At 51.1% G+C, this 25,063-nt stretch overlaps 3 protein-coding genes across 5 annotated transcripts; all 3 read left to right on the top strand.

Moving 5' to 3' along the window:
* The first annotated feature begins 4,524 nt into the window (after positions 1-4,524).
* VAMP8 (vesicle associated membrane protein 8) lies at positions 4,525-9,322 on the top strand. 2 transcript variants are annotated; one of them, XM_055378211.2, is made up of 3 exons: positions 4,525-4,545; positions 6,289-6,447; positions 8,853-9,322. In XM_055378211.2, exons 1-3 carry the CDS (start codon positions 4,543-4,545, stop codon positions 8,991-8,993), a joined length of 303 nt encoding a protein of 100 aa, XP_055234186.1. In that variant the 5' UTR covers positions 4,525-4,542; the 3' UTR covers positions 8,994-9,322. The 2 variants fall into 2 exon arrangements, with proteins under 2 accessions (XP_055234186.1, XP_004029596.1); XM_004029547.4 differs by lacking the exon at positions 4,525-4,545 and adding an exon at positions 4,786-4,931 and having other exon boundaries at positions 8,853-9,321.
* A 2,293-nt stretch (positions 9,323-11,615) lies between these two features.
* On the top strand, positions 11,616-20,707 carry VAMP5 (vesicle associated membrane protein 5). The gene is made up of 3 exons (XM_004029548.4): positions 11,616-11,761; positions 19,017-19,154; positions 20,262-20,707. Exons 1-3 carry the CDS (start codon positions 11,759-11,761, stop codon positions 20,469-20,471), a joined length of 351 nt encoding a protein of 116 aa, XP_004029597.1. The 5' UTR covers positions 11,616-11,758; the 3' UTR covers positions 20,472-20,707.
* Positions 20,708-22,582: 1,875 nt separating this feature from the next.
* Positions 22,583-24,890, top strand: RNF181 (ring finger protein 181). 2 transcript variants are annotated; one of them, XM_004029552.5, is made up of 5 exons: positions 22,602-23,187; positions 23,829-23,959; positions 24,132-24,241; positions 24,414-24,488; positions 24,755-24,890. In XM_004029552.5, exons 1-5 carry the CDS (start codon positions 23,102-23,104, stop codon positions 24,812-24,814), a joined length of 462 nt encoding a protein of 153 aa, XP_004029601.1. In that variant the 5' UTR covers positions 22,602-23,101; the 3' UTR covers positions 24,815-24,890. The 2 variants fall into 2 exon arrangements, with proteins under 2 accessions (XP_018876390.1, XP_004029601.1); XM_019020845.4 differs by lacking the exon at positions 24,132-24,241 and having other exon boundaries at positions 22,583-23,187; positions 24,263-24,488.
* Positions 24,891-25,063: the final 173 nt, after the last annotated feature.

Raw genomic sequence — 25,063 nt, 5'->3', positions numbered from 1 at the left:
CTTTTGATCACACAGGGAATTGCTAGGAAGCTGGGGCTTTATCCTGGAGGCAGGGTGGAGCATATTTAAATATCTGTTTTGGGAAGATAGCAATCAGCCACAGAGGAGTAGATGAGAAAAGAAAGGTGAGTTTAGAGGGGATTGGAATTGTTCAGGGAAGAGATCATGCTGGCATTAACTAGGAGGAAGGGGCTGGCATTAACTAGGAGGAAGGGGCTGGCATGGAAAGGAGGAGGTGTATATGAGAGGCACAACCAAGAATAAACCAAGATTTGGCCCATTGCTTCTTGGGCTACAACTCCTATAACCTAGCAGTTCAGCAGTTTCTCCTTACAAAGTCACTTCACTGAATATATATATATATATATTATGTTTGAGGCTGGGGCGGTGGCTTACGCCTGTAATCCCAGCGCTTTGGGAGGCCGAGGTGGGCAGATCACTTGAGGTCAGGAGTTTGAGACCAGCCTGCCCAACATAGTGAAACCTCATCTCTACTAAAAATACAAAAATTAGCTGAGCATGGTGGCGCATGTGCCTGTATTCCCAGCTACTTGGGAGGCTGAGGCAGGAGAATCACTTGAACCCAGGAGGCGGAGGTTGCAGTGAGCCGAGATTGCACCACTACACTCCAGCCTGGGCAACAAGAGCAAAACTCCTTCTCAAAAAACAGAAAAAGAAAAAAGAAAAAGACAGGGTCTCACTATGTTGCTCAGGCTAGTCTCAAAATCCCAGGCTCAAGCAATCCTCTCACCTCAGCCTCCCAAAGTGCTGGGATTACAGGTGTGAGCCACCGCACCTGGTCTACTGAATTTTTTGAGTGCTAAGCACAGATGATGAGGTAACTGAGGCTTAGAGTTGTTATGCAAGTTTGTCCCAGGTCATGTAAATATTAAGGTATGGATCAGCCACCATGCCCAGTGATAAGCCACATTACAATATGTATTTTAACATTTTTTACTAATCACATAATTTACATTTTTCTACTGGCCAAATTTTAAAAGTAAGAGAAACAGGGCTGGATGCAGTAGCTCATGCCTGTAATGCTAACACTTTAGGAGGCTGAGGCAGGAGGATCACTTGAAACCAGGAATTTGAGGTTACAATGAACTATGATTGTGCCACTGTACTCCAGCCTGGGTGACAGTGAGACCCTGTCTCAAATAAATAAATAAATAAATAAATAAAAATTAATTTTAAAAAATAAAGAAACAGGTGAAATTATTATTATTATTTTTTTTTTTTTTTTGGAGACAGTCTCACTCTGTTACTCAGGCTGGAGTGCAATGGCGCCATCACGGCTCACTGCAACCTCTGCTTCCCGGGTTCAAGTGATTCTCTTGCCTCAGCCTCCCGAGTAGCTGGGATTACAGGCAAGCGCCACCACGTCCAGCTAATTTTTGTATTTTTAGTAGAGACGGAGTTTCACCATGTTGGCCAGGCTGGTCTCAATCTCCTGACCTCATGATCGGCCTGCCTCGGCCTCTCAAAGTGCTGGGATTACAGGTGTGAGCCACCATCCCCGGCTGAAATTAATTTTATTTATTTTATTAATCTTTTATTTAACTCAATATATCCAAACATTATTTCGCCACATAATCAATATATAAAATTATTATTATTATCATTATTAGTGACAGGGTCTATCTCTGTCTCCCAGGCTGGAGTGCAGTGGCACTATCATAGCTCACTGATGTCTCACACCCCTGGGCTCAAGTGATCCTTCTGTGCTAGCTCTCCAAGCACCTGGGACTATGGACATGCACCACCATGCCTGGCTAATTTTATTTTATTATTTATTTATTATTGTTTTTTTTTTTTTTGAGATAGAGTCTCACTCTTGTTGCCCAGGCTGGAGTGCAATGGTGTGATATCGGCTCACTGCAGCCTCCACCTCCCGGGTTCAAGCAATTCTCCTGCCTCAGCCTCCCGAGTAGCTAGGATTACAGGCATGTGCCATCATGCCTGGCTAATTTTGTATTTTTAGTAAAGATGGGTTTTCTCCATGTTGGTCAAGAGGTGGTCTCGAACTCCCGACCTCAGGTGATCTGCCCATCTCGGCCTCCCAAAGTGCTGGGATTACAGGCGTGAGCCACGGTGCCCAGCCAATTTTATTTTTTTAATTTTACTTTATTTATTATTTTTTAAATATTATTATTATTATTATTTGAGACAGAGTCTCGCTCTGTCGCCCAGGCTGAATTGCAAGGGTGCGATCTCGGCTTACTGCAACCTCCGCCTCCAAGGTTCAAGCGACTCTCCTGCCTCAGCCTTCCGAGTAGTTGGGATTACAGGTGCCCACCACCATGCCCAGCTAGTTTTTGTATTTTTAGTAGAGATGGGGTTTCGACATGTTGATCAGGCTGGTCTCAAACTTCTGACCTCAGGTGATCCACTGCCTCGGCCTCCCAAAGGGCTGGGATTACAGGTATGAGCCACTGTGTCCAACAGTTTTATTTTTTTATAGAGACAGTGTCTTGATATGTTGTTGCCCAGGCTTATATATAATATTTGCTGAGCATGGTGGGTTATGCCTATAATCCCAGCACTTTGGGAGGCTGAGGTGGGAGAATCACTTGAGGTTTGGAGTTTGAGACCAGTTTGGGCAACACAGCAAGACACTGTCTCCAAAAAAAAAAAAACAAATTAACTGGACATGGTGGCCCTTGCCTGTAGTCCCAGCTAACTGGGGAGGATGAGGTGAGAAGATTGCTTAAGCCCAGGAGTTCAAGGCTGCAGTGAGCTTGAACACACTGCACTGCACTCTAGCCTGGATGACAGAGTGGGACCCTGCCTCTAAAAAAAAAAAAAAAAAAAAGCTACAGGGGTCCGAAGTTTGTTTAAAGCTTTTAAAAAGGCATTTGTGGCCGGGCGCGGTGGCTCACGCCTGTAATCCCAGCACTTTGGGAGGCCGAGGCGGGCAGATCACCTGAGAGGTCAGGAGTTCGAGACCACCCTGACTAACATGGTAAGACCCTGTCTCTACTAAAAATACAAAAAAATTAGCCGTGCCTGGTGGCATGCACCTGTAGTCCCAGCTACTAGGGAGGCTGAAGCAGGAGAATCGCTTGAACCTGGGAGGCAGAGGCTGCAGTGAGCCGAGATAGCGCCATTGCACTCCAACCTGGGCAACAAAAGAGAAACATCTCAAAAAAAAAAAAAAAAAAAATTTGTGTCTGGATGTGGTGGCTCACACCTATGATCCCAACACTTTGGGAAGCTGAGGAGGGAGGATTACTTGAGAACAGGAGTTTGAGACCAGCCTGGGCAACATGGTAAGACCCCCATCTCTACAGAAAGTTTTAAAATAAATTAGCCAGACATGGCGGTTCACACCTGTAGTTTCAGTAACTGGGGAGGCTGAGGCAGGACGATCGCTGTAGCCCATGAGTTCAAGGCTGCAGTGTGCTACGATCATGCCACTGGACTCTAGCCTGGGTGACAGAGGGAGACTATCTCAAGAAAACAAAACAAAATAAACAAACAAAAAAAGTGTTTGTTGGAGAAGCTGACATTTCCTCCTTGGAACTGATTTCTTCTGGAATGGGTCAAGAATGTTCGTTCCCTTCTGAATGTCCCTGTTATTGTTCTTCTGTCTTGATAAACACTGTCAAGGAAGATCAGATTTTCTCTGGCCTGGAGCCAGGTAAGTGGAAAAATCCTTTGCCTTGGGCCCCCTGCTCTGGTCCACTGGGGCAGTCCTCTGATCACTGACTGGGATCAATTACCTCTGCGGTAGCCCCTAAAGGGAAATGCGAATTGCTGAACTCTGGAAGGGAAGGAGCGGTTTGGTGAGCCATCATTATAGACACTGTGCTAGTGGCATTGCACTGCACATGCTATCTTTTTGCTTCTTTTTTTTTTTTTTTGAGGCAGAGTCTTGCTCTTGTCACCCAGGCTGGAGTGCAATACCATGATCTCAGCTCACTGCAATCTCTGTCTCCCGGGTTCAAGCAATTCTCCTGCCTCAGCCTGCTGAGTAGCTGGGATTATAGGCAACTGCCACCACGCCTGGCTATTATTTTGTATTTTTAGTAGAGACAGGGTTTCGCCATGTTGGCCAGGCTGGTCTTTAACTCCTGACCTTGTGATCTGCCCGCCTCGGCCTCCCAAAGTGCTGGGATTACAGGCGTGAGCCACCACGCCCGGCCTCTTTTTGCTTCTTACCAGCACCGTCTGAGCTAAGCATCAGCACCTGCAAACTCCACAGAGGTGAAAAGGTTCCCTGAGGGGCCTGTAACTAGTAACCCAGAGCTTTCTGAATCAGAGCCCAGAATCACAGTATTCCAGACTTCAGGGGTTTTAGTGCTTTCTGCCACCCAGGGACCTGGGAACAAGTGTTATCCAGCAATACATTTTCATAACTGCATTTTGTTTCCCTGTGAGCTAGGCCTGGCATGGTTGATCTCAGTCTCTAGAAACTGGAGTCAGATATTCAAGACATTACAAGGAGATGGCTGGTGGGGCATCATGGCTCCTAGGACTTTGGGAGGTTGAAGTGGGAGGATCGCCTGAGCCCAGGAGTTTGAGACCAGCCTGGGCAACATGGTGAGAACTCGTCTCTATTTAAAAAAAAAAAAAAAAAAAAAGGAGATGGCTGCCCTTTCTAGATCAGGAGGTCCAGCCTCTGGAAACCTCGGAGGGCTGCTTGATCTTTCTTTTCTAATTCCTGACAAGTTAGAAGACCTTTGGCTTCTGAGAGCCCTATTACTTTAAGTTTAAGCTCTTGTTTGGGAAGCCACTGGGAGGACAGTGAAGAATGCCCGCCTACCTGGGGAAACCTGAGTTAGGTGTGGCTGGAGCGACTCGAGATGCGAGGTGGGCGGGGGCAGGCTGAAAGTTGGAGCAAGCAGGAAGTGAGCTGAGGGCCACCCTGGGAGGAAGCCGACTAGGCGAATTCACCTGCTGACCGGCCTGGGCTGCTCTGAGACATGGTGAGCCAACTGGGAACTAGGAAAGGGCTGGTTTAAAGAGGAGCCAGAGGGGGCTCGGGACTGGGGGTTGGCTGTGTCAGGGGAGGAGAGTTGGTGGCAAAGTTAGAGGGCTGGGCCAGTGCTGCTATGGCCTCTCTTCTTTGACAACTTGGCAGCAAATAGCTCTGAGCTGTCCTGGCAGGTGTTTCTACTCCTTCTCCCTCCCTCCCCTGACCTCTGTGCTGGTGGGGAGCTGGGCTTCCGTGCCAGCGCCGATGGGGGCTCCGAATTCCAGGCAAAGAGTTGTTGTGCCTTCCTCCTCCAGGGAGCCCGAGGCGGGTGTTGTGACACCACCAGGCAGCGCCTGGGCATTTCCCAGTTCAGATTCCAGCCCAGCGGCAGAAGCTCTCCTCTCCAGCCTTTCACTTTATCCCCACACAGAAACACAAAGGATTTGTGTGTCCACTGAGTCCTTTGGGTGTCCTTTCTCCATTAACATGGAGAAGAGAACTAAAGGTTTATAAGAGAACCAGAAGTTGGTTCTCTGTGATAATCTAGTTCTGACCCATGCCACTGGCCTATTTTTGGAGGTCAAGGGGGGAGGAGCTAAATAATATTTTTCTCTCCTTGTTCAAAAACCTTGTCATGAAGCCTCCGAGATGAGACATCAGCCAGGGAGGACTAGTCCTCCATTTCCCCCAACACCCAGGCGGGTATTTTTATTTAATATCTGCATAAGCAGGCGGTTGCTTGGTGCTTGCACGTGGTGCCCAGTGGTGGGGAAAGCAGAAGTGTGTGGCTCAACGGCTCCAGGCGCCTTCTGGGGTACTTGGTTGCCTGTTGTTCTGGGTCACAGCAAAGGCATTGCGGCCAGGGCCGTGCTCCGGCAGCTGGCTTAGAGGGGCAGATGGGTGGGGCTGGGTGAGGGTGTTCTGCTGGCCAGCACAGACACTTTCAACCAGGGTCCCAAGAAATCAGGAAAGGGGGGTGGCTCTGGGAATTGTAAACAGTGGTGGGCTCTGCCCTGGAAGGGAACATTGTGAGATGCTGGCCCTGCTGTATTCTACGGCCCTCTCTAGGGAGCAAGGAAGCAGTGGGGAGGGATTTAGTGATGTGCTGCTTTTCCTTGTCAGGGGCCCTAATAACCCCAAAAGAAGTTTGATCTAGTCTGTTTAGCATCACATCTCACCTTCTGGGGCTTACAAATGCATTTATTTTTGATTACAGAAGTAATACATGAAAACATTCTCTTTGTAAACATTTCAAGCATTTTACAAAAAGCTGAAGTCTGCCTGAGGCCTTACCCTCCCCAGACCTCTGAGGCCAAGTCTCCAGTTCCCCCACCACTTGGTCTAATTAACCCCGTGTTGCCGCACAGGAGGAAGCCAGTGAAGGTGGAGGAAATGATCGTGTGCGGAACCTGCAAAGTGAGGTGGAGGGAGTTAAGAATATTATGACCCAGAATGTGGAGCGGATCCTGGCCCGGGGGGAGAACTTGGAACATCTCCGCAACAAGACAGAGGATCTGGAAGCCACAGTGAGACAGGGAGCCCACTGGGGGCTGGAGGAAAACAGGGAGGGAGGGAATTTCTTTTTGGTGGGGCAAAATGGACAGGAGGGCCAGAAGTTTGACATTTCTGTTGCCTTTCACCTGGTTTGGGAGCTGATGTGAGCTGAGTCTCCACTTCTGAATCTGCTCTGCTCCACAGATTGTTATGGATCCCAGGGAATGGATCCCATGACTGGGGCTTGAGGTGGCAGCTCGCCCATAGAGTCATGTTCTGAGACCGAAAGCTCAGTCAGCCCATGCATTCTCAGGCTTCTCTCCCGGGAAACTTGTTTTCCCTTTGAAGCCTGCCCATGACAATCATCTGGATCTGACCTTCCCAGGGCAGAAATATTGGCTCTGAGGAAACCCCTGCTGTGGCCTCTAGCCTTCTCTAGGAGCTGTTAGACAAGGGGTGGGAAATTGCTGACGTCTTGCTGAGTAGGCTTTAAAAAAGAAGGGGGAAAGAGCAGTGAAATGCTTTGATCCCAGGGTCCCCTGCTAGATGAAGGCTAAAATAATATCTCCCACACATCTTGCTAGACCTCATTCTCTCTCTCCAGCCAGGGGCTGAGGCCAGCTGTTTCAGGGAGGAAGTAACTCCAAAGTTGAGCAAAGTCTGGAGCCTCAAGTTCTGTGTTCAGCGGGGAGGCTGGCTCTGGCTTTCTGAGTCCCGTGTGAACTCTTGGCTCTTGGGTATTGCTCCCTTGTCTCCCTGGGGCTCATTGCCTGTTTCTGTAGCTTAATTGTAGCTTAATTTGGGGAGCATGGCCCCGGGAAATTTTTTTTTTTTTTAGATAGAGCCTCACTCTGTTGCCCAGGTTAGAGTGAGTGCAATCTTGGCTCACTGCAAACTTCACCTCCTGGGTTCAAACGATTCTCGTGCCTCAGCCTCCTGAGTAGTTGGGATTACAGTGTGCACCCCCACACCTGGCTAATTTTTTGTATTTTTAGTAGAGACGAAGTTTTGCCATGTTGGCCAGGGTGGTCTCGACCTCCTGACCTCAGGTGATCCACCTGCCTTGGCCTCTCAAAGTGCTGGGATTACAGACTTGAGCCACCATGCCTGGACAAGCCCCAGGAAATTTAGTGTCTATAACTTGAATTGCTGGGCATGGGGAAGAGTGGATGGAGGAGGAGGAGTTCCCTTACTTCCAACCCTCTCTGCTGTCCTGGTCCCTCCTCCAGCCTCAGCAGTCCCGATGGGGCAAGGAGTCCTGGAGCTGCGAGATGTGCCCACCTGGAGCCTGCACCCCTCAGTCCCAGGGTCTGCCCTCCCAAGGGCAGATTGTGCTGCCAGTGTTGTACCCTTGGGTGTAAGCAGGTGTCTAGGACCCCTCAGTGTGCATGACAGTACAGGGGTAAGAAGAGAAAGGGGACCCCTAGTCATATCTAGGTGGAGACCTCCTAGGATCCTGAGAATTCTAAATTTCAACCCGGCCTTCCAGATTTTTAGGAAGGTACATTTGTCAAGGTAGGCAGATAGAGCATTTTTTTTTTTTTTTTGAGATGGAGTGTTGCTTTGTTACCCAGACTGGAGTGCAATGGCGCAATCTCGGCTCACTGCAACCTCCGCCTCCCAGGTTCAAGCGATTCTCCTGCCTTAGCCTCCTAAGTAGCTGGGATTACAGGCGCCTGCCACCACACCCGGCTAATTTTCTTGTATTTTTAGTAGAGAGGGGGTTTCACAATGTTGGCTAGGCTGGTCGCGAACTACTGACCTCAGGTGATCCACCAACCTCGGCCTCCCAAAGTGCTGGGATTACAGGCATGAGCCACCGCACCCGGCCAGAGCATCTGTTATTTAGCAGTTTGTTACCTCAGCTTACAGTGTCAGTATTAAGATGTATGGCTTGAGCTGAACGTGGTGGCATGTGCCTGTAGTCCCAGCACTAGGGAGGCAGAGGTGGGAGGATTGCTTGAGCCCTGGCGATGGAAGCTGCAGTGAGCTGAGATTGTGCCACTGCACTCCAGCCTGAGTGACACAGCCAGACACTGTCTCAAAGAACAAACAAACAAGGCCAGGCGTGGTGGCTTACGCCTGTAATCCCAGCACTTTGGGAGGCCAAGGCGAGTGGATCACCTGAGGTTAGGAGTTCAAGAGCAGCCTGGCCAACATGGTGAAACCTCGTCTCTACTAAAAATACAAAAGTTAGCTGGGCGTGGTGGTGGGCACCTGTAATCCCAGCTACTCAGTAGGCTGAGGCAGGAGAATCAATTGAACCCAGGAGGTGGAGGCAGCAGTGAGCCAAGATCGAGCCACTGCCTGAGCGACAGAGCGAGACTCCATCTCAAAAAAAGAAAAAAGTATGGCCTGTGGGCTGCACTTGTACTCTTATACTCTTGTTCCAGTGGGAGGAGCCACTGGGTCACTCACTCTGCCTTTTCCCCAACAGTCTGAGCACTTCAAGACGACATCGCAGAAGGTGGCTCGGAAATTCTGGTGGAAGAACGTGAAGATGATTGTCCTTATCTGCGTGATTGTTTTTATCATCATCCTCTTCATTGTGCTCTTTGCCACTGGTGCCTTCTCTTAAGTAACAGGGAACCTCTCCCACCTGCCCTTCTCTTCAGGGACAACCCTCCATAAATGTGTGCCAAGAGGGTCTCCTTTCCTGTCTTCCTCTACAGAGAATGCTGCTCGGTCCTCCTACCCCTCTTCCTGAGGCCCTGCTGCCACGTTGTATGCCCCAGAAGGTACCTTGGTCCCCCGGAAGGAGAGAAAAAAGAGAGATGGACTGTGGCTGCATTTCTTGGGTCCTTAGAGTGGGCTGGAGAGACCTAGAGGGCCCAGCATGTGGCTGGGAAACTGTTGGTGGCCAGTGGGTAATAAAGACCTTTCAGTATCCCTGTATGTGTGAGGCACTTTCTCTCTTCCCATTTTGCCTTTGGCTTTTCTATTTCTTTTCTTCCCGAGGATACCTTCTGGCTAAAATTCTCTCATCTGAGGTCCAAGTTGTTGGAAGGGCAAAGAGTATATGTTTGGAGAAGAAAGTTGGAGCCCCCACCCCCCGTCTTTATTCCTCCCAGTTGCATTCATTGTCACAGGTCTCAAGAACAGGAGTCTTGGCATATGAAAAGTTCAAAACCTTCATAGCATTTTGGGGTGGTATGCAAGATTTTTAAGTGTTCCCATTGGGTCCTGCCATGGCCCTGTAGTACTCTTCTTCTGGAATTGTTAGCTGAGGCATGAAGCTGGTTGAAATCCTCCTGCCTCTTCCACCAGAGCCATCTCTCTTCAACGACCCTGTAGTCTAGAGCCAAGGGGTGGAGGAAATGGACTGCTATTCCTTTCCTTGTGCTTCTGCATGTTTTATTTGTCTTTTCTCTGTCCTTGTCTTCTGGGACTTAGCAAGGCCTCTGGGTCTCAGTTGTCCTGAGGGGGCAAGCATCTCTCCTCGGCATCCCATGGCTGGGCACAGTCAGTCAGTCAGTGTCACAGGACAGGGCCAATGGCTCTTCTTCCCCTCTGTGCACAATAAGCCTTTCTGTCTTCAGGCCCCCCTCCTCCCTACCAGGTTCCACCATCACTGTCACTTTTTCCAGTGCCCAGTCCGCCTCGGTTTGCAGGGAGGGTTCTTGCTATCTCTGTTCCTGTTTCCTCCACAGGCTTTCCAGAATTGGAAACAACCTGTTGTCAGGAGGAAGGGGAAGGGTTGAGAGTCAGGGTTTGGGACTAGATTGGCAAGTCAGGCTCTGGAAGAATCATGCTCTGAAATTTGGGGAGGGAGGAGGAAAGGTCAGAAAAGACCCTTGTGATATTTTTATTTTTATTTTTTCAGAGATAGGATCCCACTTTGTTGCCCAGGCTGGAGTGCAGTGGTGTGATCATGGCTCACTGCAACCTCCACCTCCTGGGCTTAAGAGATCTTCCTGCTTCAGCCTCCCTTGTAGCTGGGACCACAGGTGTGTGCTACCACACCTGGCTAATTTTTGTATTTTTTGTAGAGACATGGTCTCACTGTGTTGCCCAGGCTGGTCTCAAACTCCTGGGCTCAAGCAATCCTACCACCTTGGCCTCCCAAAGTGCTGGGATTACAAGTGTGAGCCACTGTGCCCAGGCTTGGGGTAGTCTTTGCTACAACATGTTAATCCTCTCTCTCCTGGATTCAAGGTGTAAGGAACTGAAGTGAAGCTTCTGCCTTGGGACCCAGGCTGTCCAAGGTGGGGGTGAGGGTCTGTGAAACCCTCTTGGTCTGGGACTTCTGTATTCACAGAGGCTCAGCCCCAGAGAGGGAAACTTTCAACTCTGTTGGTCAAGAGAGGCCTCATTTGAGGGACCAGGCCCAGTGGCTCACACCTGTAATTCCAACACTTTGGAAGCCTGAGGCAGAAGAACTGCTTGAGGCCAGGAGTTCGAGACCAGCCTGGTCAACATAGTGAGACCCTGTCTCTCTCAAAACAACAACAACAACAAAAACAACAACAAAAAACACGAGGGACCTTATTTTAAGATGTCCCAGGCAGCTTGGAGTAGTGGAGAACAGGTAGCTGGTGGTTTCTCTGTAGCAGTGAGAGGACAGGATGGGTAGATTCGGCTCAGGAAGGCTCTGAAGTGGTAGTAGATACACCAGCCTCCCCCATCCTCTGACTGAGGAGCAAGTGCATGGCGGGTGCATGACAGCACAGAGCTGCACTTGCCCTCATGGTGAGGAAAGACATACAGAAAGGCTAGAGCTAGTACTTTGCCCATGTGGGGCTGCTTTCTTTTTGAATAGAGGTGAAAGTCACACAACGTACAGTTTATTATTTTAAAGTGTACAGATCAGTGACATGTATTCAGAATGTTGTGCAACCACCACTTGTCTTTAGTTTCAAAACTTTTTGGGTGCCTGTTTTTGGTTCTGGGTGAGATGCACTCACCAGGGTGATAAAGACCCTGCCTGGCTTGTTCATGGCGTCTCCAGGACCTAGTATGGTGCCTGACCGTGGCACTCGTAGGGTGTTTGTTGAGTGAATGAATGATGCCCCTTCAGCTAAACTCGAGCTAGAAGACTCCAGGGCTCACTCCACTGTGCCCATTCCACAGATCCGGCCCCGAGGTGTGTCCGTTCACCAGGCAGAGGTGTCATCCGAATTCAGGCTCCTGGGGCCCGGGAGGCGACTCTACGGACCCAGGTCGCTGTGGCCCATCGCTTTCGATTTGACTTGGTTTCTGTCGCCACTCGCGGAAGGCGCGCCCCCCGCCCTCGCTCGGCGGCCCGCCCCGCCCCGCCCCTGCTCTTCCTCCGGGGCCGCTGGCATTGCGGCCGCTCCGCAGGCAGAGAAGCCGGGAGCGGGCGAGGCGGCGGCGGCAGCAGCGATGGTGAGGGCCCGGGCGGGGCCGGCCAGCCCTGCGACGGGCAGAGGGCGAGTGGCGGGGGTGGGAGAGAGGAGTCCAAATTCCGCGGGCTGGGGCCTCCCCTGGGGCCCACGAGGGCCAGACCTGAGGCGGTGACCACTGCTGGAGCAGGACGGGGCGGACCCTCCACTCCCTGCGCGCCGCCTGGGAGAGAAATGCGTGAGCCCCGTCCTGGCTGCACCGCGCAGAGCGAGCGGGACTCGGGCTCCCCATTCTCCTGAAGCAAAGCGGTTAAGAGCACCGACTTTGGAGTCGGACTCCGGACTGGGATCCCAGCTCTGTGACCCGGGACAAGTCACTTAACCTCCCTGAGCCTCCTTTTCCGCGTCTGTGAAGTGGGGTCAGTAATACCTGCCTTGTTGGGTCCTTGCGAGGTTAAAGGAGCCACAGTGGCAGAGACCCGCCTGGCACTCAGAACTCACTGCTAAGAAGTGGTAGGAAATGTAACGACCTCGTCAGCCCTTTCCGCAGCTGTGAGGAGCCAAGCCTGGCTCAGGAGTTGGAAACTTGAGCAGATGGGGTGGCAGAGGCCATTCCAGCCCCATGGCAGGGTGTTGGAGGGCGAACTCCTCCCCTAGAGAAAGAGAAAGGGAGATGTTTACTCTGAAAGTTCCACTGAAGTTATCAGTGTATGGCACAGGCCTGACTCCCTGCTAACCTCTACCTAGTGACACATTCCTGAGTTGAGTCATCCCCACTCCTGCTGCAGATCGTGGCCTCTGTCCTCACTTGCCATCTCCAAGGCGAAGATGTCAGGAACAGCTGGTGCCAGTTTCTCCCTTTCCCTAGGGCTCCTGGGAAGATGGACTGGGCAGGAAGTAGGCTTGGTGCTTTAAGATTTTGCCTTGGAGAAACTGACAGAGGTGTGATGGATGTGGCCTGGCTAGGGGTCAATGCCTGGATGGCCTTATCTCCAGGGAACTTGGAGGCAGGAAGAGGAAGTGGGGCAGGAAGGTAGCACTGAGCTCTGAGGCCAGGCCAGGAAGCTGAGGAAGGCTCTGAGAATAGGGCAGAGCCCAGAGCCCACTTAAGGGTGTGCAGGGCAAGGGGTCAGGCAGGGGTAGGGGTGGGCTTCAGCCGGCCCTTAGCTCTTCGGGAGAAGCTCCTGAAGTGAAGGCTGAAGGCAGGATAATTTATTGGGGGAGGAGGATACTGGGAAACCTGGGGATTCTCACGGGTACATTTGAGGCAGTCTGTGGAGGAGAGGCTGGGGAGGTCGCTCCTCCACCCATCCATCTCCTAGCCTCTTCCTGTTTCTTCTTTCACTCTTGCCCCTTTAGCTCTTTCCCTTCCTTCCACCCATCCCCTTTCCCTCCCTGGTCCTTCTTCCTTTCACTTTTCTTCTCTATGACTCATTCAACCAACAAGGATTTCTTGGAAATGTCCTTCATGCCAGCATGGTGACAAGTATAGGGGACACAGCAGGAACAAAGCAGTGATGGGAAAGATGGAAATGGAATGAATAATTACTTGAATTCATTAATCTTGTAGATGATCCTCTCTCCAAAGAATGTGTGTGTTGAGCCACGGGCCTCCCTCATATGCACACAAATTAGGTTGGTAGCATCAACCAGATTCTTTAGCCAATCAGCTAAAGTGTCTGACCTCCTCGTACCTGCATCTAATTTAGCACACGGGTTACAAATGTGGTGCCTGGAGTCTGTGTTGGTTCAACTCCCAGATCTTCTACTCACTGGCTCTGTGATCTTGGACAGGTGATTTAACACCTCTGAGCCAAAGTTTCCTATAAAACTGGGAAAAGGCCAGGCGCAGTGGCTCACATCTGTAATCCCAGCACTTTGGGAGGCCAAGGCGGGCAGATCACGAGTTCAAGAGTTCAAGAGCAGCCTGGCAAACATGGTGAAACCCCGTCTCTACTAAAAATATAAAAAAATAGCCAGGTGTGGTGGCACACGCCTGTAGTCCCAACTACTCGGGAGGTTGAGGCAGGAGAATCGCTTGAACCTGGGAGGCGGAGGTTGCAGTGAGCTGAGATCGCGCCATTGCACTCCAGCCTGGGTGACAGAGTAAGGCTGTCTCAAAACAAAAACAAACAAACAAACAAACAAAATAACTGGGTTAATAATATGGCCTTCAATGGGTTGTTGGGTGAGGATTAAATGAGACAGAGCAAATGAACAGCAAGCAGCATAGTGCCTACCTCAGAGTATGTGCCCATTGGATGGTGGCTGTTATTCTCGCTCAAGATGTAAAACCTCAACAGCCTGCCGTGCCAGATGAAAATAAACTAGATGCAGCCGGGCGCGGTGGCTCACGCCTGTAATCCCAGCACTTTGAGAGGCCAAGCCAGGTGGATCACGAGGTCAGGAGTTCGAGACCACCCTGGCTAACACGGTGAAACCCTGTCTCTACTAAAAATACAAAAAATTAGCTGGGCGTGGTGGCAGGCGCCTGTAGTCCCAGCTACCCTGGAGGCTGAGGCAGGAGAATGGCGTGAACCCAGGAGGCAGAGCTTGCAGTGAGTGGAGATCGCGCCACTGCACTCCAGCCTGGGCGACAGAGCGAGACACCATCTCAAAAAAAAAAAAAAAAAGAAAAAGAAAGAAAATAAACTAGATGCTAGTTACCAAGTTACCAAAAGCCCATTTAAAGTTCTGAGCCACAGGTTAGAAACAATTATGTGTACTATGTATACAAGTTTGCCATAGGGAAGAGCTTGCTTGGCTGTGCATTTTATAAAACGAAGAGGTTTTACTGACCACCTGTATTACACAATTCTTTTTTTTTTTTTTTTGAGACAGAATCTCGCTCTGTCGCCCAGGCTGGAGTGCAGTGGCCCTTAGTTCACTGCAACCTCTGCCTCTCAGGTTTAAGTGATCCTCCTGCCTCAGCCTCCCGAGTAGCTGGGATTACAGGTGCCCGCCACCACGCCTGGCTAATTTTTGTATTTTTAGTAGAGACAGGGTTTCACCATATTGGCCAGACTGGTCTCAGACTCCTGACCTTGTGATCCACCTGCCTCGGCCTCCCAAAGTGCTGGGATTACAGGCATGAGCCACCACACCTGGCCATATTGTACAATTCTTGAGATCTGACTGCTAAAAAAAAAAAAGGAGCTAGGGAAATGTGGGCCACATCAATATAATAGCTCTTATTTATTGAGCATTTAGTATGTGCCAGGCGTTGTGCTAAGCTTTTGATTTACAATAAGTCACATAATCCTTAGCTAACATTATTATCAGCACTTTACAGAAGAGGAAGTGGAGGTCAGAAAGGTCATATCCTCAGTCTCAGTCACTCAGCTGGTGAGTGGCAGAAGCAGGATTTCAACAGACGGGTGCAAAGCAGAGCCCTGCTCCTAGTCTCTGAGCTGAGTGCTGACTTAGGGAGGCAATGCTATACCGGTACTTGCGCCCATTCATCTGACGACAGTTAGAACAGTTTCTTGGATACTAGACAGGAGATGGGGAGACAAGGAGAGTTAGGATAGGGATGTTTTTTTGTTTTTGTTTCTTTGTTTTTTCTTGAGACAGGGTCTCACTCCTTTGCCCAGGCTGGAGTGCAGTGCGCAATCTTGGCTCACTGCAGCCTCTGCCTCCTAGGTTCAAGCAATTCTCCTGCCTCAGCCTCCCCAGTAGCTGGGACTACGGGCAGGCACCACTTTGCCTGGCTAATTTATGTATTTCTTGGTAGAGGCATGATCTGCCCACCTTGGCCTCCCAAAGTCCAGGGATTACAGGCATGAGCCACCGTGCCTGGCCCAGATGGTGTGGTTTTGAGAACTGCGTTTTCATAGGAGGAATCAAAGAGATTGAGCCCGGAAAAACCTGAGAGGTTTGAGTGTCATAGAGGGGATATTCTGTACAGGGGGCAACAGTCTGTCAAGAACATTTCCTGTGTAACTGCCACTCTCTGGCAATTACACAACTGCTCCCCTCTCGCCATGGCTCAAAATTCCAAGCCCTGCAGGCTTCTGGCCTCGGGTCTCAGAAATGCCTGTCTCACCCTTCTTCCTTTCTCCACGCTCTGCTTGTCACCCCTCTCCTGCCTGGTGGCCATCTCCTTGCAGTCTTGCTGATGGTACTTCTCCACCCCTCTGGCTGGCCTCTCTGCCATTTTCTTACTTCTATCTGTGCCTGTCTACCACCAATAGAGAAATTATCCTGAAGCACTTCTTCACCGTCACCCTTGGCTCAAAAACCACACTAGCTCTTAAGTTTTATCAGTCGCTTGGAGCCAGTCTTCTCTACCTGAGCTTTTCTGCCTTCTGTCCTGCCCCATCCCTCCCATCCTCTGCCTGGTCCTCACTGTCAGGGTGTATCCCTATCTCTCAGTGCAAGAATGTCCCCGCTCCATGTCATCCTTCAAGGGGTCACCCACCGCCCCCCCCCCCATGGCACCCTCTCTGTGGCAGCTCTGATACTTACTAGCTGTATCACACAGTGTAACTCTTTACTCTTCTCTAATTGTATTACATGTGTCTTTTCCCCAGGGCAAAATGGTCTCTTTAAGAATAGGCACAATTAGGCTAGGCATGATGGCTCATGCCTATAATCCCAGCACTTTGGGAAGCTGAGGTGGGAGGACTGCTTGAGCCCAGGAGTTCAAGACCATCCTGGGCAACATAGCAAGACCCCATCTTTAAAAATATAGGCACCATTCATTCAGGAACTGTTTATCACATCTCTGCTGTCTGCAGACATTATGCTGAGTGACAGTGTGACGTAAGGCAGTGTTGCCCTTGTCCTCTTGCTTACCTCCTTCCAGGGTCCCTGGAGCTTTATTTCTCACAGTGCCAGCAGAGACCTGTGTATATAGTCAGTGTCCTTTTTCCTCTGGTTGAGTGGGGGCCAAGGAGGGCCCGAGACTTGAGTCTAAGGCCTCTGTGTTCCCTGGAGCGAATGTGTTCTTTTAGGCCTGGGTCCATCTTGGCTCCAGGCAGGCCTGGCTTCGCATTGGGGGAGACTGGTCCAGATTACAGCTGGAAGCACAGCCAGCTCTTTGGAGAATGTGACCCAAATATCACCCCTTGTTGAAAAATAAGGTAACAACAGCTGTAGCATTTAGAATAGAAAATAAAAAGATAATATCCAGCATTTTCCCAGTCTCTAGCAGTGACTCTTATTTTCGAGTCTTTATCCATTCTCAAGGTTTTGCTTTGGACTATTTAATTTTGTGTTTTGTTTTGTTTTGTTTTGTTTTGTTTGCTGAGACGGAGTCTTGCTCTGTTGCCCAGGCTGGAGTGCAGTGATGTGATCTCGGCTCACTGCAACCTCCGCCACCCAGGTTCAAGCGATTCTCCCATCTCAGCCTCCCAAGTAGCTGGGATTACAGGCATGCACCACCATGCCTGGCTAATTTTTGTATTTTTAGTAGAGACAGGGTTTCACCATGTTGGCCAGGCTGGTCTCGAACTCCTGGCCTCAAGTGATCTGCCTGCCTGGGGCTCCCAAAGTGCTGGGATTACAGGTGTGAGCCACTGCGCCCAGCCTGCCTTGGAGTATTTGAATGTGGGGAAGTTCAAAGGATTGAATGATGGAGCCTTGTTGAATGCTATAGTAGTAATAATAGTGATGATGGTTGACTCAGGAAAAGGTGAGAGTGCAGTTTCCCTGCTCTCTCCGTTGTTCCTCTGTGTTTCCTGCTTACTGCTTCCTCCAGCCTGTGAGCGCACCCTCCCCTACAGTGGTTTGCCTGACCTCTCTTGAAGCAGGTTGCTTTTCTAGCTCATGGGTAAATATTGACCTATTTGGGTTTCAAATGCCTGCCCCTCGAAACTCATGCAGGGCTAGAAAAACATGCTGGGAGAACATCTCTTGAGAATAAGAATTGCTTTTGGTTAGGCTGTATCGTAATTGGCCCACTCACTGAGTCCTTGCTTGCAATGGTCAGCACTGTGCTGGCCTCCCGGTGGGATGGTGGTGGACAAAGGCAGGGCACTGCTCCCTGCCCTCCCTCTGGGAGTTTGTGGTCCAGCTGGGGAGATAGGACTCATACACTGGGAATTCTTGGAGGCCGTATACCAAGCAGCTGCAAGGATCCTGGAGGAGGATTCTTGGCTGAGTGGGAGGTGGCCCTCTGTGACCACCAGATCTCTTCTAACACTTAAGTTTTCTGGTTTTAAGTGGAATTCAGTCGAGTGCCAAAATGTCTGTTGTAGACAATGGGTGATGTGGGCTGGCAGGAAAAGAAGCTTGCCCTTCTTGTAAGGAGGAGAAGGGAACAGGGATGGGCTGTGGGGAACTAGGCTAAGAGGAAGGAGTTTCTGTGGTTTGCTAATCCACTGGTATTCATCTCCCTGAAATGTCCCTGCTCCTAGGCTTCTGGCTTATACGAGGGCCTCCTGCCTGGTGTCTCTCTCTGTTACGTGCACCCAAAGCCCAGTGCCTTTCTTGCACATGACCCAGACTTTCTCTCTCCCCTGTCATTTCAACCTTCCCCAGCTTGGATCCAAGACCTCCCTTCCCAGTCCTCTGAAATGAGCTGGTGTTTTCTGTTAGGCAAAGCTGCCCCCCAGGCTGGGAAATCCAAGAGTTAGTCTCATCTCTGTAAGTTGGACCCCAGTGAGGACCCCAGCTGAGTGGAAGGCTGGAGGCCAGAGACCGGTACCACTGAGGTTCCCAGACGGAGAGGGAAGTTGGAGCAGTGATATAGGGAGCAGGATCAGGCCAGGAGGCAGAACTGGCCTGACCAGTCAGAAGCCCAAGGAGGAAGATCTGAGATTCTCAGTTTGGGGATAGAGGGGTTAGGTAGAGACTATGATGTGTGCTGCTTCAAAATTACCTTTCTAGCCTGTAGGGTAGGTCTCCTCCCTGTGTGTTCCAGCCAGGTAGCTTGGTTACCCATTCTTTGCTGCCTTCTTAGGTCAGTGGGAAACCTTAGGGCAGCTGTGCATTGATTGGGTAGAGGCCATTCTGGAGCAGGTGAGAAAAGAATCAGCTTTGTGGGAGGGTGGGGTCCTGGGAAGATCCCACCTTGGGACAGCTTAGAGGAAGCTGAGGTGCTGGAAGCCGGGACTTACCTAGGTCCTAGGCCCTGACTTGACTTGCAAGGGGAGGAGCCTGTGAGACCTAAGGTGTGCCGCACTCACCCCGAAGGCCAGACCTTCACTCCGCACACATCATACCCTTACACAAAGGATGCTGTTACTCTCATGCTGTACCCACCTACAGGGGGAGAAGGAGGCTTCTAGATCTCAGGGGCAGATGAGGGCCAGGTGGGGGCCTCATGCAGCCCTGACCTAGGGCTTGGTGTCCAGGCAGGAATAGAGTTGGAGCGGTGCCAGCAGCAGGCGAACGAGGTGACGGAAATTATGCGTAACAACTTCGGCAAGGTCCTGGAGCGTGGTGTGAAGCTGGCCGAACTGCAGCAGCGTTCAGACCAACTCCTGGATATGGTGTGAGGCCTGGGGGAGCATGGAGGGGAGGGGAGAGGATTGGGAAAGTCTCTCTTGGGCTGTATTCAGGATCTCCAGTTCCTTGGTGGGGTTGAGGCCTTCTTGAGGGCCAGTGTGGGGCCTCTGGGTTTCCTCAGGCACCCATAGCCTAGACATGCAACAGATAGACCCCACAAGATAAGAATGCCTTGGTTTGAAGCTGTGGACCTTCCTAAAGGTAGAAAACTGGTATTGTTTTTTGTTTCTTTTTTACTTTGAGACAGAGTCTCACTCTGTCGCCCAGGCTAGTACAGTGGCACAATCATATTTGCTGCAGCCTCTACCTCCCAGGCTTAAGTGATCCTCCTGCCTCAGCCTCCTGAGGAGCTAGGACTACAAGCATGCACCACCATGCCTGTCTAATTTTTGATTTTTTGTAGAGATGAGGTCTCACCATGTTGCCCAGGCTGGTCTTGAACTCCTAGATCCAAGAGATCCTCCCACCTTGGCTTCCCAATGTGCTGGGATTACAGGCATGAGCCACTGTGTCCAGCCTGAGTACTGGCATTGTTAACTGAGGGTGAGACACTAGGGCTGAAAGTCAAGGGCCACACCGGTGTTTGAGATGAGTCAGGCTGGGAGGGTTCCACGGCAGGTGGTATAGAAAGAGAGCAGACAAGGCCGGGCGCGGTGTCTCACGCCTGTAATCCCAACACTTTGGGAGGCCGAGGCGGGCAGATCACAAGGTCAGGAGTTCGAGACTACCCTAGCCAGTATGGTGAAACCCCATCTCAACTAAAAATACAAAAATTAGCCGGGTGCAGTGGTGTGCACCTGTAGTCCCAGCTACTAGGGAGGCTGAGACAGGAGAATTGCTTGAACCCGGGAGGCAGAGGTTGCAGTGAGCTGAGATTGTGCCACTGTACTCCAGCCTGGGTGACAGGGAGAGACTCCTTCTCAAAACAAAACAAAAAAAAAACAAAAAAAAAAAAAAAAAGAAAGAAAGTAGACAAGATGGGGAGGATGCAGGAGGAGACTAAGCCTTACTGAGATGGGGTTGGGAGGAGCTGGCTCCCAGGCCAAGGGGGTGCCAGCTAACTCCCACTTTGTGTCTGGGGGTATCCGCAGAGCTCAACCTTCAACAAGACTACACAGAACCTGGCCCAGAAGAAGTGCTGGGAGAACATCCGTTACCGGATCTGCGTGGGGCTGGTGGTGGTTGGTGTCCTGCTCATCATCCTGATTGTGCTGCTGGTCGTCTTTCTCCCTCAGAGCAGTGACAGCAGTAGTGCCCCACGGACCCAGGATGCAGGCACTGCCTCAGGGCCTGGGAACTGACCCAGCTGGTCTTGAAGGAGAAGCCAAATGGCTGCACTGGCCGATTCTGGTCTCCAGAGGACCTTGGTGTTTGCTCTCCCTTGACCCACCCCAGTGAGTGCCAAAGGGCAGCCCCAACATGTGCACCCCTGCATTTCCTGTCATGCCACAGACTGGCCCTTGAGGGCAGCCTGCTGTACTGGCCATGCTGGGCCAGCCCCACCTGGAGCTCAGTAAAAACTGCTGTTTGATTAAAAGCTGGTATCTGTGTGTGAAGGTCCCCAGGTTGGTTAATCCCATCTGTCTCTACCCCTAGGGCTGCTTAAAAAGCCCGTCACCCAAAGGACTCCACCCCTGGGAGATGGCGCCTTCCTCTCCCTTCCCTACTTGATCCAACCCGACACAGACAGGGAGTGTGGATGCAACACAATGGCCCCCAAAGCAGACCCTTGAACCAGTCCTCCCCATCTGAGCCTGTTTCTCTGAGAATGAAATCTATTATTTTTCTGTCATCTTGGGGATGCTTAGAGGACCAATGAGACTGTAGATGCGATGACAAAGAAGAAAGCACTTCACCAATTTTTTTTTTTTTTTTTTTTGAGACAGAGTTTTTGCTCTGTTGCCCAGGCTGGAGTGCAATGGCACGATCTCAGCTCACTGCAACCTCCACCTCCTGGGTTCAAGCAATTCTCCTGCCTCAGCCTCCCAAGTAGCTGGGATTACAGGTGCCCACCATCACACCTGGCTAATTTTTGTATTTTTAGTAGAGACAAGGTTTCACCATGTTGGCCAAGCTGGTCTTGAACTCTTCACCTCAGGTGATCCACCTGCCTTGGCCTTCCAAAGTGCTAGGATTGCAGGCGTGAGCCACCGCGCCTGGCCCAAAAAATTTTTCATAAGGCTCTCACCTTCAGATAAATGGTTTCCCCTCTGAACACTTCCCACTCCTCAATTTCTCTTTCCACATTCTATCTACCTCAAGCTTTACATCAGACTGCGGATGGGGGAAGTGACAGCAAGAGATGGGGACCTTAAAGCACTCCTTGGTATTCCCATCTCCCTCCCTCCCTTCCTTCCTTTTTCGACGGGGTCTCTCCTGTGTCTTCCCTCCCTCCCTCTTTTGACGGGGTCTATGTTGCCGAGGCTGGTCTCGAACTCCTGGGCTCAAGCAATTCTCTTGCCTTTAGTGCTGGGATTGCAGGCGTGAGCCACCATGTCCAGCCTGAATTCAGGCTTTTCAAAGCTACAGGGCCATATAGGGCCAGGCAGGCAGTGCCTTCACGGCCATAGCAAAGATCATTGGGCAAAGGCATGGAAGAAGGAAATAAAGCCACACCAAGACTGTGGAAACAGGGCAGCCTCTGCCTGGGCTACTTAACTGCAGTTCAAACTCAGGTGTGAGTGGCAAGGGGAATTCAGGGTCAAGTGTGTAAAATAAGCAGTTCCTTGCTGGGTAAAGTGAGGGCTACTGACAGAAACCAGAATAAGCCTGAGTTGTGTGGAGCTTTACCCCTTACAGAGCGTGTTAGTTTCACTGAGCGCATTAGCGTCTTCCTCTCTTGGGAAAGATGGAGGAAAGCACTTGGCCCTGCAGCTGGTCTGCAACACCACTTACAGACTGCAAATTTGGGCAAGCCACTTCTGAGGTAAAAAGGGCATAATGACGCTTAGCTCCTGGGTCTATTGAGGGGATGATCGAGCGTGTAAAACATACATCAGACTAACAGTTCTAGATGCTAAATAGTACCTATCATCCAAATCATTGAGTGCAGTGGTTCTTAAACCTGCTTCACCTGCAGAATTTATATAAGTGCCATTGCCCAGGCCCCACCACAGATCAGTTAAATCGGAATCTTCGAAGGTATCAGACACGGGTGTTTCTAAAGCTCCTCCGCGACCATTCTCTCTTCTGGGAATTCATGTGTAGCCAGGAATGAAAAGGTCTTAGTACAAGCCAGCAGTTTTACAGAAGCTAGGGATAGCAACGGGCTGAAGGTAACAGTCCCATGAGCTGGTTAAGGCCCCAGGTTCTCCGGCAGAGAGATCTCTCTCAGTTGCGGAGGCTTGCCCCACCCTTTATTATTATGCCTAACACATAAGAAATGCGCAGGAATTTTTTTTCGGGGTTGGGGACCAATCAAACGCAAACTGGTGAACCAACTAGAGCGCCGCGGGGCAGAAGTGTCCGGCGGGGCTCCGGACAGCGCATCCGGAAGCACCGTGGCCCAACGCTCGCAGGAACCTGAACCCCTGGGCCACCGCCGCCTTTGCTCGCAGAGGCCTCTAGCATCTGTACTGTCGAAGCCCTCTGAGCTTCAGGGCAGACTGAAGAGCCTTACACACCAGACACTTGGACGCGATCGCGCCAGAAATCCCCGGGAATTCAGTCTTGGCTCCGATTCCAAAACAAAATGATTTCTCACCAGCCAGATCTCCATCATTGGCGTTAGTCTCTGGTCACCTGACTTGTTCAAGCCAATGAGAGGGGGCCGAATTAGTACTTCCGCTTTCCGTGCTGTTTAACGAGCCACTATGCCCGTCCCTCGGATACTCTGATTGGCCAGCCTCTCTCAGCTCGTCAGTTTATTGGCCAGCGCCGCTAGGCCGCTATAGAGCAGGGTCCGAGGGCTGTGTCAGAAAGCTGGGTAGCCATGGCGTCCTATTTCGATGAACACGACTGCGAGCCGTCGGACCCTGAGCAAGAGACGCGAACCAACATGCTGCTGGAGCTCGCAAGGTGGGTGCGCGGGGCTTGGGGATAGGGTCCAACCAGCAGGTTTCTGAGCTGGGGCTGGCTGGAGAAGGCGGATTACCAGGGGCAGCGGATTCTGGGGAGGACAGATGAGTAATCTGGAGTGTTAGTACGGGCGGCGAGACTGAGGGGTGTGGGGATGAGCATCTCGATAATTTGGGCCGTCCGTTGGGCCGGCCTGGGCAAGGAGATTGCGGGAAAGATTGGAGCTGGAGAGTGGTGGGCGTGGGGGCGGAAGGACAGCAGGCTCTGGGAGGTCTCAGAGACGGTGAGGCATGGGGGCGGGGTTGGGGCCGTGTGCTGTGAGTGGGTATATTCATCAGTAACAGCAGGCACTGCTGACTTGGAATCTGGCTCTACCAGGTTATTCAGCGTAGCCTGAGTAACTTCTCTGAGTCTGTTGCCTCATGTGTAAAATGGGAATAAACACTTTACGTGCTGGGGCGGTCTGATAGCAGTTGTAAACATTTCCCATCGTGCTTTTTATCTAGTGAGCATCTACTAACTACTAAGGGTAGCTATTATTCCTACTAGCTGGGCAGCGTGTTTATTAATGTCCAGTGGATTATGGGGACAAAGAAAAAGCATAGTTTTCCTTTGTTCTGACTTTACATCCTCTTCCCCAGGTCACTTTTTAATAGGATGGACTTTGAAGACTTGGGGTTGGTAGTAGATTGGGACCACCACCTGCCTCCACCAGCTGCCAAGACTGTGGTTGAGAACCTCCCCAGGACAGTCATCAGAGGCTCTCAGGCTGGTGAGGACACTGATTCTTTCTGCTATTTGGGCCAGACCCACCCCTTCCCCAAGCCAGACTGTGGTCTGGTCCTTCAGTTTTCCAGGTCAGGTGAGGGCAAGTCTCCTTCAGGAGTGGGGGCTTGGGAGGCAGAGCCTGTAGCAGCTCTCCTGATCAGCACTCCTTCCTAAAGAGCTCAAGTGCCCCGTGTGTCTTTTGGAATTTGAGGAGGAGGAGACTGCCATTGAGATGCCTTGCCATCACCTTTTCCATTCCAGCTGCATTCTGCCCTGGCTAAGCAAGGTACTGCTTCTCTTCTTCCAGCTCTCACCCTGCCCTGGGCCCAGTACTCAAGCTTCTTTCTGTTCATGGACTGCTGGGGGATGGAAGAAGAGTGGCAGTTGGGAGCAGGGGAGGGTGGTTATCAGCTTATGAAGATCAGACCAAGGCTAGAACACTACTCTACTTTTCTCAGACAAATTCCTGTCCCTTGTGCCGCCATGAGCTGCCCACTGATGATGACACTTATGAGGAGCACAGACGAGATAAGGTAGGGGCTGATGCTTAAGTGGAGGGGTCGTAATGGGCTCCCTCAGTCCTGTCCCCGCTGCCATCACTTCCCACCTCAGCAGGACTGGGTAGGCCTCAGAATCCCTGGCTCTGGCTGTCTTCTTAGTGACTTTGATTTGTGGTAAGAGCCTCAGCAATGCAGATGCCAGAGGCCTGAAAACAGAGCCAGCCCCATAATAGCTGCCCATCCCCTCACCCATAGGCCTTCAGTTTTGGCCCCTGCCCAGCATGCCTTCTTTCCTTCAGGCTCGAAAACAGCAGCAGCAACACCGACTGGAGAACCTCCATGGAGCCATGTACACGTGAGGAGGTTGGGGCTGAGTGCTGCCCTCTGCGTCTTCCTTATTAACCTTGAATCCTCATTAAAGGTTTCTTTACCCACCCTGAGGCTGTATTGATCACAGACCTGGCCAGGGGCTCTGCATCCTCCATCAGGTCTCTACTTCTGTTGGGGAAGGTGATTCTAAACCGCAGAAGGCACCAGGCTGCGGTTTTCCTCCCTGCTGGCCCATCTGGACTCATGGCAGTGGTAAAGAACTGGATTACTGCAACAGC

Source organism: Gorilla gorilla, chromosome 12 (assembly GCF_029281585.2).
Source record: "Gorilla gorilla gorilla isolate KB3781 chromosome 12, NHGRI_mGorGor1-v2.1_pri, whole genome shotgun sequence".
In the NCBI taxonomy this organism is placed as follows: Eukaryota; Metazoa; Chordata; class Mammalia; order Primates; family Hominidae; genus Gorilla; species Gorilla gorilla.
Note: the sequence above shows the minus strand (reverse complement) of the source record. Positions and strands in the feature narration are given on the sequence as shown.

Coding starts and splice junctions, on each gene's coding strand:
- VAMP8 (XM_055378211.2), top strand. Junction 6,448..8,852: donor CAGAGGATCTGGAAGCCACA/GTGAGACAGGGA, acceptor TTTCCCCAACAG/TCTGAGCACTTCAAGACGAC.
- VAMP5 (XM_004029548.4), top strand. Junction 19,155..20,261: donor CAGACCAACTCCTGGATATG/GTGTGAGGCCTG, acceptor GGGTATCCGCAG/AGCTCAACCTTCAACAAGAC.
- RNF181 (XM_019020845.4), top strand. CDS start 23,102: ATGGCGTCCTATTTCGATGAACACGACTGCGAGCCGTCGGACCCTGAG. Junction 23,188..23,828: donor ATGCTGCTGGAGCTCGCAAG/GTGGGTGCGCGG, acceptor CCTCTTCCCCAG/GTCACTTTTTAATAGGATGG. Junction 24,489..24,754: donor AGGAGCACAGACGAGATAAG/GTAGGGGCTGAT, acceptor TCTTTCCTTCAG/GCTCGAAAACAGCAGCAGCA.